A 16,854-nucleotide genomic window follows, 5' to 3' on the forward strand; every position below is an offset into this window, starting at 1 on the left:
AAGAATGTGAGCTTTGAAAATCTCTGACACCTGGGGATTGCCAGTATAATAAATACAATTCTTGCATTTCACCACAAATCGATACTCAGGGAACGTAATTTGTGGGGAACAGGGTTGTAGGTATCAACCACGACTTATGGAAATCCCTGTGCCCAGAAAGCCAAAATGGCCAAATTTGTGGTTCAACTGATACAGTTCACAGCAGAACACAGAGCAGGAAAAGCTTACAAAGTTGTGTGTGGTGAGTGGGACATGGTCAAGGAAGTCCACTCGTAGCTCCTCTCCAATCAGGGAGGCAGCATCTGTGTTCCAATCCAAACGCACTTTCTTTCTGAAGGAGAAAACGGGGACAACAAAATCACTTTGGAGAGAAGTCTGGCCTCATTAACAATTATGTTTTGTGAGTTTTCTTGAATAAACTGAAACCAAATACCTAAAAAAGCATGGCTAACCTCTTACAGTGAGCTAGACAGATCTCAGTGTCTTTCACTCAAAAAATCAGAAGCAATTTGGAACAAATTGCAAGTCACCTCTTTTTCTGCTCATTTTTAACACATTATTTATATAATATTTGACAGAAAGCACCTGGAACCTTCAATGGAGTCACAGAAATTCCCTTCTAAATAAAACAGATCATGAGTGACAGACTCAGTGACACAAAAGCCATTATCAGGTGCTTGGGCACTGACTGGTGACCTGAATGGCCTCAGTTGCTCAGAGGTGTAACCCCACAAATGCTGAGGCTGCAGGGAGCTTTAAGCCCAAACCTTAGGAGATGTCAAGTTCAGTGCATTAGCTCCATGAGATACCTTCACTCCCTCAGCTTGTAAAACAACCATTTGGTATTTAACAGCAGCATCCTACAGAAAAATTAAGGACTATCTGAAGTGGGATTGAAATCCAAACATTGGGAATTTGTAGAGGGATGCAGAGCCTTAACACTGAGCACACAGAACCATTCAGGGAGGTGGGCTAAGAATCACTGACACTGAATGTACCAACTGCAAAGGCAGCACAGAAATGCACTTTGAATATGAAGGAAGGCATCACTTCATCTAGTACATGGCAAAACCCCCACTAAGGGGCTGCAAGCACTTGAGTGAACCCCTCCCTTTAAAGCATTTTCAGTATTTAGCTTTAAAACAAAAATTAAATTGCCAGTACACAGGAAGCTGACAGAGTTACCCCTAGAAGAGGGCAAAGAAAGCAACAAAGTGTTCACACCAATTGCTTTTAAAAGAAATTAGCCAGAGGAGAAAAAAAACATTACTGCTGCTATTCCAAAGCCAAGATTTCCACATTGTCTGGAAGGAAGTTTCACTCTTACCCTTTTGGTTCAGCAAGAAGTCGAAAAACTGCACAGCATTCTGGCTGCAGACCTCTGACTTTCAGTGCCTTCATGAGACAGTCATGCAGGGTCATTCCATTTCTCACATTCACCTGTGACCAAAAGGGGAAAAAACAACAAAGCATCTAGGCAGTGATTGCACAGTTTATTTAAGCTTTTCCAAGAGTGGAAGACCATTTTCTCATTTTCAGTAGAAATTCCAGGAAAAGGACAAAGGACAATCTGAAGCCATTTTATAAGCTCTCAGTTTCTCACAATGACTGAGTTTCTATGAAACAGGATTTTACATAAGTAGGCAGCCTATAGAAGGAACAGAAATGCAGGCAAATGGAGTCACCTCAAGTACAGAAAAAGGCTTAATTTAGATTTCAAGGAACTTGGGTAAGACTATTGTTAGGTATACTCAGCTCCAAGAAACAGAAGTGTTCCCTCAAGAAGTTTCACTTTGGCTTTAACCCCCACACTTCATTGTGGGCATCCAAGCAAGGAAAATGACTGAAGTGTCATGCAGGCATCATTGTCCAGGCCAGTCAGCAGTGACTTTTAATGTGGAATATGCTCATGTGCATTAGACAATTCACAGCACTGAGGAAGAGCAATACAGCTCATAACACAGATAGAGCACATGTCTAAAATAAAATATATCCTCTAAAACCAACCAAGTGCTGAGCATCACTTCATCACAGTAAGACCCTTTGGAAGCAGGGCTTCTCATCCCAGATGCACATCCACACTCCCAGCAGTGGGAACAGGACAGCATTTCTGAGCTGAAGGCAGCACAGACTCACCACGGTGCGCTGCTTGTTGGGCAGGAAAACACGGATGGTGTTGCTGGTTTTGGACGTGTCCGAAATTTTGCCATCGTCAGAGGCACGGCGCTGGTACCCAAACTGCTGCACTATGGTCGGGGAGATACAGTTGGGGCCATCAAACACAGAATCCTTGAGTCCAAACCCATTGCTGATGGTCTTCCAGGCTCCCTGGATGTGCTCCATTGGTGCGGCCTACAGAAGATGGGCAGAGTCAGGGAAATGGCCACGTCCTTCACTCTGGAGTGGGGCTTTCCCCTCCTGACAAAACCTCAGCCTCTTCTGGAAGCACCTGGAGCTGCCCTGCCATGTGATGTGAGCAACCTACACGTGCAGGGTACAGCTCACCCACAACTGCACAATCAGCCTGACTCCTGCACTGGAATTTCTACACATAGAGCACGAGGAACAGATGCAACAGATGTGTAACTCTTCCCACTGCACCTCAGGCTCACAGGAGCACTTCATCATCAGATTAATCTACATCATCAGTGTCTGAGGGCCTTTCAGAAAGGTGGCCAGATTATGGAATCAGAGAATACCCTGGACTGGGTCATCAGTCCAACTCCTATCCCTGCCCAGACACCCCAACAATCCCACCCTGAGCATCCCTGGAGTTTTGTTCCTGGAGCTCTGCAGCCTCGAGGCCATGCCCAGCACCCTCTGGGGTAGAACCTTTCCCTGACACCCAACCTGAACTCCCCTGGTCACAAGCGTGAACAGTTCTGTAGGAGGCCAGCACAACAGTCCTGAAAATCAGTTATGCACACAAGCATTAGCCCAGACTGCTAAGAAAAGAGATTCAGTAGGAATTACAATAAAAAAGAATTAATTAAGGAATCTATTTTTATATCTCATTTTGAGGCTTTGGTTATTTGGGGTTTTTTAATACTATCAAAATTTACATAGTGTGAAATAGCAAAAAAAATTTCTCAACCCTCACACACACTATGCTCAGTTACATTTCAGCATAAATAAAGCCTGGCAGAACTGGGATTGTTCAGCCTGGGAAAGAGAAGGGTTCAGGGTGACCCAACTGAAAACCTCCAGTACCTGAAGAAAGATGGAGAGGGATTATTTACAATAAACAGGACACCAGGAATGGCTGCAAACTGACAGAGTAGGTTTAGATGGGATATTGGGAGGAAATTATTCCCTGCAAGGGTGGGCAGGGCTGGCACAGGGTGCCCAGAGCAGCTGTGGCTGCCCCTGGATCCCTGGTAGTGCCCAAGGTCAGGCTGGACATTGGGGTTGGAGCAGCCTGGGACAATTGAAGGTGTCCCTCCCATGGCAGAGGTGGCACTGGGTGGGCTTTGAGGTCCCTTTCAACACAAATCATTTTATGATTTTACAAACCTCTTCCAGCACAAGGACACCAAAACTGCCTCCCCTGCACACTTCCAAATCAGCACAGGTTCCTGCACATGCAGGGACAAAGATCAAGGTATCATGGGATTTTTCCCCAGCTATCCCAACTGCAATGCAGCTTGAACTTCAAATTATACTCAAACATCTTCTTCAAAATTAGGCAAAATCAAAGTCTGTACTGAAATCAAATAATTTCTTCAGAACACCCAACACTCCATGAGTGAACACCTGTCAGCAGTTGCTCAAGTCTCATTTCACGTGTGGTCCTGCACCTCCTGTGTTGCAAATTATGTGAACTCTTCAATACATTTCCTCATGTTTACGTCAGAGGAAAGTCAACAGTGTTTGTTTCACTTGAAAAGTTAAAACAATGGATTTCTTGGATTACAAAAGATCTCTACTAATGTTAAGTGTCCGTTCTGGGGTGCCCAGAAGGATAAGCTGAATTTCAGAGTGTTTTCCTTCACAGCACAGCTCTGAAAGTAACTTTGGTCCAGACCTAAACCCAGGTCTGACCAGCAGCCAGAAAGGAAATGTAACAACAAAGTTCCAGAGAAAGGTTTGGTTTAGGTGAAATCATTACCACCACATGCAAAGCCCAGAGTAGCACAACCCTCAATCAGCCTCAAAGGGAACTTTCAGTCAGTTCTTGAATATCTCCTTCACTGACAAGGTACACAGTGACAACATATCCTCACCTTCCTCCTGCCAATCCCTGTCATTCCTCAATCCATCAGCTCTGCAGGTCCAGCTGTCCAAATGTTCAAAATATTTAAATGTCAGTAACATTTCAATTCCATGCCCAATCATCTAAAAGGACTGAGATACTTGGATTTTTTAAATTTTTAAATCTATGGCACCTAAATGACATGAGTTTTGTATTTGATGCAAAAAGGGAATAAGGAATAGGAAGACACAGAGACATTTTGAAAAATAAGAGAAAAAATTGAGGAATACAACTAAGTTCATCACACATAAGCACCTGCAACATCCCACAATTCCTAGGCATCAGAAAGGTGAAAAACAAGTTACGTTCAGTTACAACACCCATATAATGTACATGGTAGCTGAAAGAGCCACTACTGAGATGGCACCAATAAAAACTGAGATAAACTGTTACATAAGAGGGGAAAGATGAAACACAGAGAGCTTCACTTAACTTATCCCCTATGGGAAACTCCTTTGCCTCAACCCTTCCAGGTAACAGATGAGACTAAACAAAAAGAGGAGCTCAACTTGATTCTTCTACTGAGCTGAGGTAAGGAATAGCAGGACAGTCATCAAAACCTCTTTGTCCCTCCCGATTTAAGTTGACAACAACCCAACATTACAGTCTTTGTATTTAATATTTTTATATGCTGCCAACATTTCCTGAAGAATTCCAGAGAAAGCAGGAAATGACAAGGAATTCAAACTTGCATTTTGACAAAAGATAAGCTTCATACCCAGAAAGTGACTTCCCTGCTCTCGGGGTATTCTCTCTCCCAAACACTGCACACTGAAGCACAGCCTACCAGGAAAGATCACAACAATGTATTTTAAGGTTGTTGCACACAGAAAAACGCAGACAGCAACTGATCCTTCTGTAGATCCAAACGTCAGTTCTAACCTTAATTAGGCATTTGCATCCTTCTCTCCCAGGATCTTTGCCTCAGTAAGCGCTGGACAGTCTCAGAACCGGGCATGTCTGGCACAGTTCTCCTCTCAAGCAATGCCCTGCTCTCTCTTGCCATCAGTGGGGTTTTGCCATTTCTTTTGGCTGAAGATTGAGTCCCTGGCAGTCCGGGTTTGCTCACAGATGTTGAGAGTTCTTTTCCTAGTGAATGGATCACACACACACCATCCTCAGCTCTCCTTCCCCCCTAACCTGAGGGCACTCAGGGAGGAGCCAGCACTGAAGGGAAAATATGAGAACACAGGTCAGACCTGGCCTGGAGCTGACAAAAACCTGCCAAGTGGCCTGAGGGCGGAGGGGCAGGGGAGAAGAAAGGGAAGTTAAACAGATCTTCAGTCTCTTGGGGAGAGGCAGGGAATCCCTGCTGCAAAGTTGGTAAACCTGCTCTGGCATCCACTGCAGCAGGGCTTGCAGATGGAAAGGTGGAGTTTGTTGAAAGAACCCAAAGTGCCCTGCTGCTGACTCTTGCAGCTATTCACAGACAGCCCTCTGAGGGTGCCAGAGATTCCAAACACCTCTTCTGGCTGAGAACACTCAAATTCTGGCAGGGCACGGGCAGTCATGTTCATTTCTCAAGCCTTATTCCAGACTATTACCATGGAACACCAGACAGTCAGAAAAGCTGCTGCTTAGGAGGGGATTTCTGAACGACTTACACCTTTCTCCTGCCCTCCAGTGCCAAGAAAGTTGGCTTCAAATTGATATAAATATATCAAATACAAAAGCATGCCCTTAGAACTCCAGCAGCTCACTGCATGCACACAGGTATGAGAGAACAGAATGAATATGGCACCGAAGTGAGCAGCTCAGAGCTGACAGAAGTTAACAGTGACACAAACTAACACTGCACATCCACACACCATCTCCGGTTCATTCAGAGAGCCCTGAATTGGCTCAGCAGCAGAACAAAGCAGGGAGAACACCTCTGGACACAGGTTTGAGTGCACCTGAACAGGTAATTCATGTGTGGAGCACAGCCCACCCTGCAGTGTCCCTTAACCTGGGCCCTGGCAGCAATTTTATTCCCTTTGGGTATTTTGCTCCAAGCAGTAATCAATTAAAGGCATTTTTACTACTACACTAATTTTTTCCAGGTCCCTCAACACCCACACCAACTCACTCCAGTGAAAAGATGTTTGAAACTCTGTTCTACAGAGAAATTTAATTTAAAATAAAGGAGAAAAGATTTTACAATAATGCCTTCATAACTACATTCTTCTTAGGTTTGTCTCTTCCAGAAAAACTAGCTTTTCTCTCTTTAAATTAATTACAAGCACATTTCTGCAACATAATCATTACCAGATACTGGATTTATGTTTATGCCATGCTCAAATAATCTACTGCCAGCTGGATGTTTTCACGTATATTTCCGAAAATTTTCTTTAAATCTTTTCTTCCTGCAGCTCATCAGTTCCATGAAAATGACTTCAAACAGCCTTTCTCCAACTGACAAACTGCAACATCTGCATTCAAAGAATATTTTAAGATATTAAAGTACATCAGCCTCTTTGTACATCCAGGACTGCTGAGAAACTGATACTGGTTGGTTTCATATTAAATGTTCAGCCTAAGTAGAAAAATAATGTCATTTACTGCTGCAAGTCCCCCAGGAATTCTGCACACTGTGACCAAGACTGCACTTTTCATTAGTGCTTTTTGCACACATTACAGATTCTGCTAATGAATCATTGGAACAAGTATTAAACCAAAGCATGGAACAGCTCTGGAATGTGCACATCTGACAGGAACAAATTCCTGGAGATCAGTCACTCATATACAATCAATACATTCATGTCATTCATTCCAGTTCAAAAGGTATTGGAAGTTATTCTTTTTCGATGAGCAGGACTGCTGGTCTGAACTGTTAAAAATTTCAGTTTCCCTCCCTAAGAAATGTCAAAACTGGTACTGAATCGGGCACATTACACATTACAAAGCTGAACTCTCACTCCAGAGTTTAGGTACTTTGCCCTTTCTTTTTTCTGGAACAAACACCCACCACGTCAAAGCAGTTCTCCCTGCCAGCACACACACGTGCTGCCGTTTTTATCCATACAAATTCATGAAATTTTGTGTTTCACAGAACACACCTACAAATAACAGCACAAAGTCCAGAACCCATTTCAAACTGAATACTTTTGTCAGCAAATATAAGCTTGAAATGCTGCTTAGAAGCAAAGTTTTCATCTCTAACACAAAAAGACCAATGACCCATTTAACTGTGGCCTTTTCTTCCCCCATACAGTAATTAACTGATCTAATATTGCTTGGGAAACAAACTATCTGGGGGAAAACCAAAAATTTAAACCAGACAAATCAAATAGCAGTATTTTCTAAAAGTAGCTTTTCAGAGCAGTCAGGGATAAATATGGCCCCATTCCTATATTAATAAATAAAGATGTGATCTATGGAAATATGAATGCAGGGCATGAGTTGGGATCAGTGTAACAACCCAGGCAGATCCCTCTTACATCTACAAGGTTACTGCTTTTCCTTCATGTGTCCTTCACTTCCAACAGATCAATGTCAAAAAACAAACTCCTCCCTAAGACAACTGACAAAAATTAAAAATTAACAGAAGGAAATGTCAGTGGTCAGGGAAAAAACCAAACAGAACAAAAAACAACTGAAACACACACAATTTCTGCCACTGTTGTTCTGATCTTGGCAGTATCTTTTCTGCTCTATTTTCTTTATTTATCAAAAGTATTCTGGTTTTAGTCACTACTTCAGCCTTCAGGAAGAAGATGACATTGGTTTTCCAACAAGTGAGCCCTACAGTAAGGAGGACATAAACAATACAACTCTCAACCTGCTTTCAGACTTACTCATTTGCAAGATTAGTATCTTTTTATATTTAAAACCCGCTGTCAGATTAAAACTCTGGCTAGTAAGCACAAATCAAGTCAGACTCCCTGGCTGCAGCAGGCTGTACTTTGGGCTCTGCTGAGCAGGAATTTGTCACCAAAACAATCTGCACCTTTGGCCACCCCATGCCTGCTCTCTGTTGGCTCTAAGAGCTCCAGGTGACTTTTCCCAGCCAGTTCCCAGGAAGATCTGCTTGGTTTGTCCTTTCCACACAGATCATTCCCATGTCAGACACCCATTTCTTCCCACATGATATTTCCATGAAATTCAAATGTGGATCTCTAAGTTCCCCTACAAAAACACAATTCCTACATTAGAGAAACAGGAGCTCTGAATACCCTGAATCTAAAAGAGGGATACAGAATCCAAAGTTTTGCATTTCCCAAAGCTAAAAACCAATCCCAGGTAGAAAGAAAAACACAGCAGGTGTTTCTAATCAGTCAGAGCATTTTTAAAATTGGATTTACATACAGCTGCAGAATTTATAGCAATTCAAAAACAAGTTTATGGAATTGCTATTGAAACAGTAGGAAAGGGAAAAGCAAGCAAGGAAAGTGCTCCTACATTTTGTACAAGTTCTGTTTACAAAGCATCAGAACTCTGCCATGGAATAAAATTTCCACTTTTCTTTAGTATAATATTTCATCATTTTTTTTATCTAATGTGCTCTTAACATTATGAAGACTATTAAAGCTGAAGTGGTATTTAAGACATGCTCCTTTTTTAATTCAGTAAACTCAAACTCATTACTAGAAACAAAAAGCACTGAACACTGCTTTTTATAGTTGATTGTATCAGAATCACATCATATGAGTCCTGGCACTCTGACCTCTTGTTTCTGTGCCATAATGTTAAATTCTTCTGAGGAGAATCATCCAAAGGGAGAATTACAGGGACATCTCTTTAATGTGGGCCTTGCACTGCAGACGGAAGCGGGACTACAAGTGTTCTGTCCTTCTTTATATGGTCAAAACACTCTGGATTATTTTTTCCCTCCAAATCTCTCAATCAAGTTCACATACCTTCCCAGCCATGTGCCTATTTGCATTCTGCACTTGCTCATGCCCCAGTTGTTCCCAATCTGAAAGCCCCAAACTGTGTTTGCAGTTGCCTGGAACTCATCCACTTTAGAGCAAGGATGAAAAAAGTTACTCAAATGTCAGCAATCCACCAAATGCCCTTCCCACACAAGTTCTCAAGGAATAAACAAAAAAGTGACTGAGAACCTCAGCACAAAGAATGCCTGGTTCTGTCCTCCCTCAGTCGTGTGTAGGAAATGCAGCAACACTGAAGACACCCCAGATTTAGAGCTTTGAGAGAAGGAACAGTCTGAGGATTATGAAAGAAGCTGCTGGGAGCTGTGCTCATGTCTCAGGGTACAGAGAGCCTGCATGGTGCTGTTCAGCAGCACTGCAAAGCACCAGGCAATGCTGAATTATCTGCACATCCCTACAGGATGCACTGCCCCAGCCTGTCCCAGAGCCAGGTGTTCCCTGCCTTCACCCAGGGCAGCTTCCAGCCAATAAACTGATTTGAAGAAGTGTGGGCTCTGTGCCAGCCTGCAGTGCCACGTGGACGTCAATAATGTCATTCTGAGAGCTTGGAAACATCGTCCAGACGGGCAGAGGGCAGGGCCCAGGGACACAGCACTGATCCTCTACTGGAAACAGCCTTGAGAGATCTTCTGGAGGAGATAAAACCAAGGATTCTCCCTTGGATTTTGTAACAAAATGCACCTGGGAATAACTGGATATATCCTTCCACAATATCCTGCATGGACAGCTGTAACAGCTTCATTTTCTTGGTTTGTATGCACCTGTATTTGCCAAGAAACCTGAATAAAACTGCAAACAAAAACGGAATGTACTTAAAAATTTAAGACTGTATACAACAAACAATACTTAAGACTATGTCAAACATTTACTGTCCCAAGAGCCTCCAAAAGAAGTTATGTTCCTTTTTAATATTATCTTATTAAATACACCCATGAAATTATAGCTCTGGTTTGGATGGGTTTTTATTTATTTAACCAAGTTTTATTTATTTAACGAAGGCCTTACCAGCCTTTTTGTTTCAGAGATAGAGTTGGAAGATAAGGTCTCAGACATGATTTACATTAGGTCTGGGTTATTCCCAACAGACCTGCAGTTGTGTGGAAAGGCAAATGCTGTTTGGAGAAGACAGGCAAATATCAAGAGCTGAAGTTCTAAACTGAGGAAGGGCTTTTCCTCTGCAAAGTAAATACCCAGGGAGACTGACTCAAGTAAGAGCTTCAGTTAAATACACACTTCTGATAAAGTAAATCCTGTAACAACTGTAGTTCCATATGGATTTCATGGCATTTTTCAAAAAACAAAAAGCGAATTCTAACAACAGTGCAAGAATACAGGCACAGAGGTGGCCTGAGCTGAGGCTCCCTGAAGGAAAGGTCCAGGCATCTCCAAAGAAATAATGGAGCAGGAGAAGGAGGAAGGGAAAGATAACAAGAGAAAAGTTATTTATACCTTTAGTTTTCCTTTCAGCAAATGAAGTCTATGACAAAAGGATGAAGCACATCATCTGTGGAAGACAAGAAATCAAAAGATATTTACGTTTTAATAGACAAACATATACATGCACTACATACCAAATAAATAACAAAATAATTACATCAGTGATAAATTATCATCCTCCTACTTTCAGAGTTTTCAGGGTCTTCCAGCCTTTCATTATTTTATGCAGCATTTCAGTGTAAGGAGACACAGAGTGCATGACTCCCAAACATTACACAGCTCAACAGCACCTCATTCTTATTCCAGAACATCAGAAAAATCTTTGAGCGAAAAACTCAACGAAGTAAAAATTCAACAGGAGTTCAATACTCTTCTCTCATACATCAGTTCCTCACTCAGACAAACACCTTGCCGACTCACAAATGTTGACAAATCTCAGAGACAAAACAAACAAACAGTACCAAGCAGTCAAGCCTCCAAAGGCTCTCCATCTTGCATAAAAGCACCAACTGTAAGAGGGAGAACTCATAGGGAAGATGAAGAAATCTTGATGGATCATCCCTCACACAAAGTTTTCTCTCCTCCAGACCAAGAAGTCTCAGCTTCCTTATGTCTTTATAAGAAATGCAAGAACAAAAGTCAAGAAGAAATTTTATATTCCCAGCTCACTTTTGGTTAGCGGTATCCTCTCTTCTGGACAGAGCAGATGAAGAAAAAATTAAAATTAATAAATAAAAAGAAACTGCAATGATTTTACCAACACAGCAAACTCAAAGCTTAACAAGAAACCAGAAGAATGCTTTGGAACCTCCACCTTGAGCCTTTCCAGTCATTTTAAAAGTAAAATCTACTGACAGTCTGAACTGTGAATTTACTCTGCTTAGACCTAGCACACCTGTCTCCAACAAACACGAAGGAATGTGGCATATAAAATACTGTAAATATACCTTCCATCATAGAAAAAGATAAGCAAGGAGACTGGGGAGAAGGAAGGAATTCTGATTTTCTCACACCAGAGGAAAAAGTGAGATCTTTAGTTTTAACCAAGTACAAGAGACGATAATGAGTCACTACGAGTCACTAAGATGGATAATGTTACATGAAAAAAAGGAGAGAAAACTGATGGGGAAACTTCATTTACAGAATGAAAACCCGAAGCATTTTTACAGCAAAATCAGGAAGAGGAAAAAGAAATCTCATGCATAAATCATAAAGAGACAGCACAGCATAAAACAAGTGTGATGGGCTGAAGCAGCAGGTGCAGTATTTCTATCTGCCACCAAAGCAATAGCTGTAAGGCAGGAAAAATTACTTCTTTTTCTTGACAGATAAAGAGATACATGACAAAAAAATCAGTAAGAACACCTGCTAACAGAACTGGCAACAATGAGAGTTTAAGAAATAAAAGAGTTGCCAAAAAGCCCAGCTGTTACTGCAAATGTGAGATTCAATTAAACCTGACCAGAATTGTTCACCCAAGACAATGGCAGAGCTGAGGGAGAAGAAAATCCCTGTGTCTTGGAGGAAGTCTCCTGCTTGCAGGATTTTCACCTGAGACACTGTGAGGAGTAGAAGGAATAAGGCCAGCAGGGGCATGTAAGGGGAATGCTAAATTCACCAAATTCATCACTCATCACACTTCAGTGTCAAACCATTGCTTTGGAAAGCTTCTGCTCCAAATCTGCTCCTAAATGCATAAAGAACCAGGACATAAGCTTGATGTTTGGGTTTCAGTGTTGTCAATCACTTCTGAACTATAGATGCTGATGGTTTCAGAAAATGCACCTTGCATTTGAGGTGAGTAAACCACAAATGTCAGACATTTCAGCAGTCACATGTGATGTGATACCTGTCACAGGTATGTGATACCTGTACCACTGAACCCACCTGTCTCACTGCCAGGGCATTCTTGATGTTTGCTCCAGTTTCCACTACAAATGCCTGGGTAGATACAGCATTTTGTCACTGGCAGTGCTTTGGCAGATAATTTGCACTCAGAAAAAAAATTAACTTCCTATAGTGTGCAGGAACACAAAATAAAATTTAGTCAACATCAACCAGCCTGGCCTTTTAGAAATTAGGTCAAAACCTCATACTCCACTTATTCCTGGACTGCACTGTTAATCCCCATCTTTAAAACCCACATTGCCTACTTAAAGTCTCCACATGAGAAACTGAGAAAGACAAAATAATCAGTACACAAATGAAGCCAAAATTTAAAAAAAGAAAAACTCTACCAGACATAAAACATGCAAATACTAGTGAAAGAATCTCTTGTAGTCACAGCTACAGTATTATTTGTGCTGACAGAAGAAAATCTTTTTCAGTGTAAGGCAGTGTCAATCTGCCCAATTTTATTGAAAGTTTTCTCCAGCACATACAGCACTCTGTAACAGAAAATTATTCCAGGTACTGTTCTGTAATTCAACATCACAAGGGCGGATCTTACTGGAATAGGTAAAAATAGCAGCAGGGAACATGCCAAAGGACAGTCTTTCCACTGCAGGGGCAGTGCTTACATTGCAACATCAGCTGGCTCTCCTTTTATAACCTCACCACTGCCAGCAAGCCAGTTACACAGGCAGCTTAAAAGGCTGCAGAAACCCAAGAGTAAGCTGTGCCCTGTTTCTGAGCTGAAATCAATGCCCCGCGTCACTGTGACCCCAAGGCTCTGCCGCAGCACTGTTATTGCCTGGGTAAACTTTCTACCTGCTCCCAAGTGCTCAGCACAGAGGGATGATGTCACTCAGAATGCAGCATGTTTCTTGTCAAATGTCAGCATAAAATTAGAGGCTTGCACACTTTGTTGCTCCTTTTGGCTGCAGCACACTGGAAGCTCCTTCATTTACGCCATTCTCTGCCAACCACACGACCCATCCTCTAAAGAATTCCTTTTATCCCATTTCTGTAGGCCAACCAGTCTGGAACAACCCCTCCCCACTGAGCACTGAACTCAAAATGGGTTTTCTTCCATGTTTCCACATAAAGATAACAACCATTCCAACCTGAGCATTCAAAGTGTGAGCCCAGTGATCAAACAAAGGCAGAAATGTTGTTTTACCAGAAGAGACTCTGCTCCATAGCCAGCAGCTTGGCTTGCAGGTGACCAAAAGTGCTTAGCTTTCTAATTAGGCACCAGGGAAAGCTGCACCCTCCCATCTCAACACCACAAACAGGTTCCTGCCTGCTCATCCTCCAGATCAGGATTGATTGGACACAGCTTCCCAAAGTCATTGGAGGCACATGGGGAGGGAAAAGAAAGCTTGGGAAAGCAGGGACTCACTGAGCTGGCACAGGTGCTCTCATGCTTTTCTGCCTCAATCTAAGAAAATCTGACTGATCATCAACACATTTACCTCACCTTAAACCTGCAAGTCCTGGGATAATCACAGATGCTCCTTATTTGCACGCAGTGGCCCCAGTACTGTGTGTTTATTTTAAAAACTATGCACCAGTCTCATGCAAGTTCAAGAGTAAAGAGAGTTTAGACATACTTTTAATGTATGAATTTTATAACTCAAGTTCCACCAAAAAAACCCCAAACACATCAAGTTACAACAGAAATACACAAGAACTGAAAAAATATTTTGATGGGGTTATGTGATACATTAGACCTGAAGGAATTCAATTTCTAACAGAAATCATCAAAATACGGAAAATATTAATTCAACAGTAGTCTTAGAATTAACAATTACTAGATAAATTCTGAACTTCAGGAATTGAAAAAAAGGTCTTCTTGGCTGTGAAGGTGGAATCACATCCTGTGCCATAAATATGAGCAACTTTCAGAGAAACTTTAGAACAAAGTTTCTGAAGTAAAGTTTAAACAACCCCAAGTTCCCATGTATCAAAATACACCTTTCCAAGTGAAAGCTGCAGAGGTAATTACAGGTACTCTTACCTCCACATTAAGGGGAATTAGAATCCACTTTACTTTCTCTTTTACAAGCAACTTTTAACAGTGCACTTTTTATGGTAATGATTTGGAAACAATACAAATAGCATTTTTTGGGTAGCAATAAATTAGAGATTTAAAAAAAAAAAATTAAAGTGTGATTAACCAGTATTTTTTCTACCCAGCAACACTTCCAGTCCAATGGTCCCCCCCACATCTGCTCTGCAGGATTCTCCCTGTGTGTTCCCACAGTTCTGCAACAATTCCATGCAAACAAAAGAGAGCACATGCATCTTCACCTCCCTCACCACACTCCTTCAGCTTCACCAAAGAATTTTCTTATACTCATTCTGCACCAAATTCTTATACACATTACAAACAAAAAACATTTCTTATACACAAATAAATCTGAATAAATGTGAATAAACATCTAAATTTAAAAAAAAAAATAATTTAGTCATCTCTGCCACAGGTAGCAAGTGAGTAAAAGAGCAGTGCCTTTTGTGGTGTGCCAACAGACTGAAAAACCACTATAAAATACTGAAAGTATGACCAAACTTTGAGCAAACACTCGTAAATGGCTGAGAACAAGAAAGAGGAATATACAAAAGCCAGCACAAATTACTGGTAGAGCTGACAGGGACATACAGTGGAAGCAAACTAAAAGACATCAGAGAAAAAGGGAAACTGGTCATATTAAAATATTTCAATATATATCTTAAATGTTTTCCCCTACAAAAGCATTAGAGACATCTTTCTCCTAGTTCTGCACTATCCTGAATATCCTCCCTCTCAGCTCAGTGTTCCAAAAATCCCCACTTTCAGAACTCCAGCCTGTTCTACGGTGAAAAAATTTATGTAAGCGAAGACTATAATGGGGGCTCCCAGCCATTTCTTAGAGCCTGAACCTCTGAGCCAGCTTTAATTAATCTGGTTAACCCCATGCCACACCCAGCTGCGAGTTAGGGAAGCAACCTCCCTGTGCCTGTGAACTAAAAATACACCAATGGTTCAAGTGCTGCAGGACCCTACGTGTGTGCATCGGAATGCCCCATTAATTACCGCCCTTCATCAGCTGCTCCTCACTGCGGCTGAGGCACAAAGCAGTGGCAGTGCAGAACGGGGCTCAGCCCGAGATGGAGCAGCCAGGGCAAACAGCAGCACCAGCAATGGAGGCAGCACCTGCAGAGTCACTGAGTGACTGAGTGACACACAAGGGGCTCAGAGAGCCAGGTCCCCCCTGCACGGCTGCACACAGCGCCCAGCACACACGGCACAGGCGCGTTAAACCTCACCACAGGCACAGATGATTTGCAAGGCGATTCTCCAGCTCTTTAGCCTGAAGTGGAACAGCTCCGATTGAAGTGTGCTGCTGCTCTGCTCCGCTGCTGCATGCAAGAGGAGTTTGGAGCAGCACAGCAGAAATGGCAGAGCTGCCACACCTGCTCCTGCAAACAAACCGTGCTCTGGCCACCCTGCTGTGCTGTGCAATTCCAGAGCTCTGCTGGTAAAATCTCCCACCCCCCAGAAGCAAAATGCACAATTCAGTCATATGGACTACATCACTTCAGAGCCTGACAATAAGGATACTTATGTAAACATGCTGTTTACTAATTATCAGTTCTAATTCCTAGCTCTGAAAATGCTTCTCATTTACAAATGACTCCAGCATTTTGTTTATCCTCATCTGCTGTGTGCACTGCAGCATTTCAGTACACAAGATGACCATACTCTATTAAACTGTAAAAGGTCAGTACACACTGCTGCAATAAAATCAACTTTGTGTAAAACAGATGACATTTATAGTACAAACACAATATTCAAGTCACTAAAGGAATAAACGTGCGCCAGCTGCTTTTCAAAGCAAAAGCGTTGTTTACAAAAAAACAGCACACACAGCAAAAGCCAGCAGAGCTCGGAGAATTACTCACAGAACTTGGGCCAAAAGAGACTTTCTTTTCAGAAAAACTAAGAACATCACAAAACGTGGGTTACCCATACAGAATAAATTTTATCTACTTCATGCTGTCTCAAAAGCCATGAGTGTGGCACATGCTCATTGCTAAAATACCTTGTTAATTTGGCATAAAGTTCGAATTTTTAGCCAAGTCTCTACTGTTACATCAACTCCTCTTTCAATTAATTTGTAGAGTTGACCAAATGTTTCCAAAACATTATTCAATACACAGTGGATATATTCCATACCAGAAAAATGCCAAAGAGTTTTGCATAAGCAATTACACAAAATCAATTAAAATCAGTACAATGTAGATGTAAACGTGTCCGTTTACAAATAATACTTATGTGAAACTCACTGAAATCATGCTTCAGTGTCTGAAATTTAGTAAATCACAGCTTTTCATCTTGTTTTGATGACTTTTGTTGCTTCCCCAAATAAA

The 16,854-nt window shown here is 41.8% G+C and overlaps 1 protein-coding gene across 5 annotated transcripts in view; it reads right to left on the reverse strand.

Moving 5' to 3' along the window:
• RAF1 (Raf-1 proto-oncogene, serine/threonine kinase) overlaps positions 1-16,854 on the reverse strand; it is a 63,911-nt gene that overhangs the window by 17,369 nt on the left and 29,688 nt on the right. For 4 of the 5 annotated variants that reach the window (XM_033072000.1, XM_033071999.1, XM_033072001.1 and 1 more), the window contains exons 2-5: positions 10,573-10,627; positions 2,137-2,352; positions 1,328-1,440; positions 229-331 (exon numbers count right to left, since the gene is read on the reverse strand). In XM_033072000.1, coding sequence (XP_032927891.1) covers positions 229-331; positions 1,328-1,440; positions 2,137-2,343 — 423 coding nt within the window. In that variant the 5' untranslated portion in view covers positions 2,344-2,352; positions 10,573-10,627. Of the gene's footprint in view, positions 1-228; positions 332-1,327; positions 1,441-2,136; positions 2,353-10,572; positions 10,628-12,447; positions 14,097-16,854 lie in introns of those variants that run through there. The other variant, XM_033071998.2, reaches the window with a different exon arrangement.

Source organism: Catharus ustulatus, chromosome 13 (genome assembly GCF_009819885.2).
Source record: "Catharus ustulatus isolate bCatUst1 chromosome 13, bCatUst1.pri.v2, whole genome shotgun sequence".
Classification (NCBI taxonomy): Eukaryota; Metazoa; Chordata; class Aves; order Passeriformes; family Turdidae; genus Catharus; species Catharus ustulatus.